Raw genomic sequence first — 3,344 nt, forward strand, 5'->3', positions numbered from 1 at the left:
TTACAGTGAGGACAAGGTGGAAATCTGCCCTGACCTGACTTGGACTGCTCACTAGTACTAGAATCTTCCTTGGACTTCCCCTTTCCACTTTTGTCAAACAATTTTTTCTTGCCATCTTTCGAACCAGAGGATTGCTTCCCTTTGTGTTTCATATGAAATGCACCCTCTGAGGCCTCTTCAGTTTTCCTGGAAAATCTCAACTCCTGAGCTTGTAGTTTACTACACAACTCTGAAATAGACATCTTGCTCAAATCACAAGATTCTTCAATAGCAGAAACTTTTGCCTCAAACCTATCAGGCAAACTAATTAGTATTTTCTCAACTACCCTGTAGTCTGAGATAGCCTCTCCATATAACTTCATCTGATTGACAATTTCATTTAGCTTAGCTGAGTAGTCTCCCACAGTTTCAGAATCTCTCATCTTCAACATTTCAAACTCCCTCTTTAGGGTTAATAATTTCTGTTGTCTAACCCTAACACTACCCTGAAATTCCTCTTGCAGCTTACTCCAGGCAGTTTTAGCCACTTTTACATCAACTATTCTCGGAAATATTTTCTCATCAATAGCAGAATGTAAAAAAATAAGAGCTTTAAAGTTCTTAAGCTTCAGATCATTGTGATCTTTAAGCTCTTGAACAGTAGGGTTTGCTGACAATGATTCTGGATCATAACCATCCTCAATCAAATGCCACAACCCATGAGCCATGAAAAAAGACTCCATTCTAGCTGCCCAGAAGTCATAGTTTTCACCCTTGAAAACAGGAGGGGGAGGAAGTGAAGATTGAGACATAGCAACCAACAACAGAGAGGGAAACTTACTTTGAGCTTCAATTCAACTTACCCAACCACAGATCCGTAAGAACAAAGCTCCGATACCACTGTCACAACACAGAACCCAGAACTTGTCTTGATCTGATCTTGAGACAGAGAAATGAGAAGCTGCAATCAAACACAAATCAGTACACAAGCAGCTTCACTCCTTCAACAGCACAGATCCGAACACAATATAGTTTCAATCTTCGTACATCAGACAAAGACATAAGAAGAAGAGAAAAAACAAATCAAAAACAAGCTTTTTTTCTTTTTTGTTCATACGACTTCCAGTACAACAACCAGATCAAGACAAAACTAGATATATATTCCTAGTCGCTTACCTGGCAACACAACTTACAAAGGATAAAAAGAAATAATTAAAACAAATGACATGGCAGTCAACTTAGTAATACAAAATAACTCTTGGTCAGACAAAGACCAAGCCAAACACAGTAAAGAGTAAAGCTTAAGTCTCAGAACCAACAGAAGCCTCTATTTTTTTCCATTTCTGAATATTTTTTTGTGTGTCTTCAATTGTTGTACTAATTAAACAATTGTAATTGAGTATTTTTGTCGTACAGTTGAATGCTATCCCTTGACCATTGAAATTGAATTCTCTGGAAAAAGAAAAAGGAGAAATTTAGTATAAAAGTGGTGCAAATTGTCTCTATATGTTAAGTTTCTGAATACATATACACATCATAATTTCGTGCATTTACATGTGTGACTACATTGTGATTTTTTCAACTAGTGTGTGAGGATGTTGAGAAAGGAGACTCTGGTTTTGATCAAACGCCTATAGAGGCTCTCAAGGTCTCCTTCGAGATCTTGAATGCACAACTCGAGATCTTTGAGCTGGTTTTGCACATCCTCAACATTCTTGTTACTATCAGATTTTTCTTTCTTGACACTTACGATGGACTGAAGTGCAACATCTATCTTTTGAAACTCATTTGTATTGTCATTTTCCTCAGGTGCCATCCTTTTAGGCTTTGCTAGCTTGGACACCAATGACCAGCCACTTAGCTTTGTTGGCCCCTTTTGAGAGGAGGAAATAAAGGACAGCAGGGATTCCAATACCATGATAGTGATTGCTTCCACATCCTTTAGCACACTAACCATTTCATTGCTGTCATGGAGCTTAGGAAAAGATGCTTTCACACTCTTCAATTTCCCTAGGGCCTTGTTGATTGACTTTGCCACTGCTTTCATGGTGGTCAAGTACCTCCTAACACAACCTGCAAGCAGCCTTGTATCACTTCCACATCTTCTCCTCAAAGATGACTGAAGTCCTTGAAAGCATTCTTTAATTTGCAGCAAGGCATCCTTAGCAGTGTCGCACATGTCCAAGAGCCTGAGAGATCCATCCAACAGCTCATTGGCCCATTTCTTCTGCTGTCCTTGGGCTGATGATTGCTGAGTGAGTGGTAACAGAAGCCACTTGTCGACACAATTATGAAGATCTTGAAGCCCAATTAGTTGGTGGCTGATTGTTGATGATGATGAAGTAGAGGTGGCTTCAGAGGATCTTAATCTTCTCAATTGCTCGTCGAGTTCGACGAGGACAGGATGTGGTCTGTTTGGGATGCTGTTAGAGCGAGTATGGTAAGAAGATGGAGCCATTTTTCTTGGGTAATAATATAAGAGAAAGCTTTGAGATTTGAAGTTGAATGTATGCTTGGCTTCTGTATGCAGGTTCTGCTCCTCTTATATCACAAGGAGAGGGAGACATGAGGAATCTCGAGTACTCATAAGTCATAAGGTAACATGATTTGATCTACATTTAAATACTATTTCATTTTCAATAATGTCTAAGTAATGTCTCCTTTCCACCATTCCTCCCAGTTCATAGTCCAACTCATTTGATCATGATGATTATAGATATATGATATGCATTGCACAAGTTTTGTTGACCTTAATTTCATTGAATTCTAAATGAAAATTTACCAGTAGGTGACTTCATTTGGATTTAGATCTAAACAGTATTGCATATGTTTAGGCAATGTCTCATACCCACCAGTTCTTCCAACTCATTATACTAACTATTTAGCTTAGACAATCTCTATTGAATTTTAAGTTTTAATAATCTACATTGCACAGATGGCATTGACTCAATTTCATCTACGGAGTGGTTATATATACCCCTTTTGTTCACCTAAAATATAAAATTGAGCATGATACATGCATGTGCACAGGTGGATTGACAAAAAAAAAAAAAAAGCGTTCTAACAACACATAAGAGCAGCGCTCCTTGACGGCTGACCTTTCCTCCCTTGTGGACAACAATGATTAAATTAAGTTTAGAGCACAACTCTATCTGTTAAATGATCCTCCCTAGGTTTTCCTACTCTACCCAACACTTCTGGAAATATTGCCTTTTTAGTATACATCACGCATGGTGGTGACTTTCTGTAATATGACATTATAATGGTCACTTTGTTCTCAAAGTCCAAATGTATTTTTTTATGTCACTATTCCGTTGGGGAACAGAATAGTAGCTACTCTGCTGATTATTATTCAAAACCTTGAT

General features: G+C 38.1%; 1 protein-coding gene across 1 annotated transcript; it reads right to left on the minus strand.

The window, feature by feature from the left end:
* Positions 1-1,469: 1,469 nt before the first annotated feature.
* Positions 1,470-2,437, minus strand: LOC119991431. Its single transcript, XM_038837787.1, has one exon. The coding sequence runs from the start codon at positions 2,435-2,437 to the stop codon at positions 1,562-1,564; it is 876 nt and encodes a 291-aa protein (XP_038693715.1). The 3' UTR covers positions 1,470-1,561.
* Positions 2,438-3,344: the final 907 nt, after the last annotated feature.

Source organism: Tripterygium wilfordii, chromosome 22 (genome assembly GCF_013401445.1).
Source record: "Tripterygium wilfordii isolate XIE 37 chromosome 22, ASM1340144v1, whole genome shotgun sequence".
Classification (NCBI taxonomy): Eukaryota; Viridiplantae; Streptophyta; class Magnoliopsida; order Celastrales; family Celastraceae; genus Tripterygium; species Tripterygium wilfordii.

Excerpts from the sequence above, each read along its gene's own strand:
- LOC119991431 (XM_038837787.1), bottom strand. The coding sequence starts at position 2,437 with ATGGCTCCATCTTCTTACCATACTCGCTCTAACAGCATCCCAAACAGA.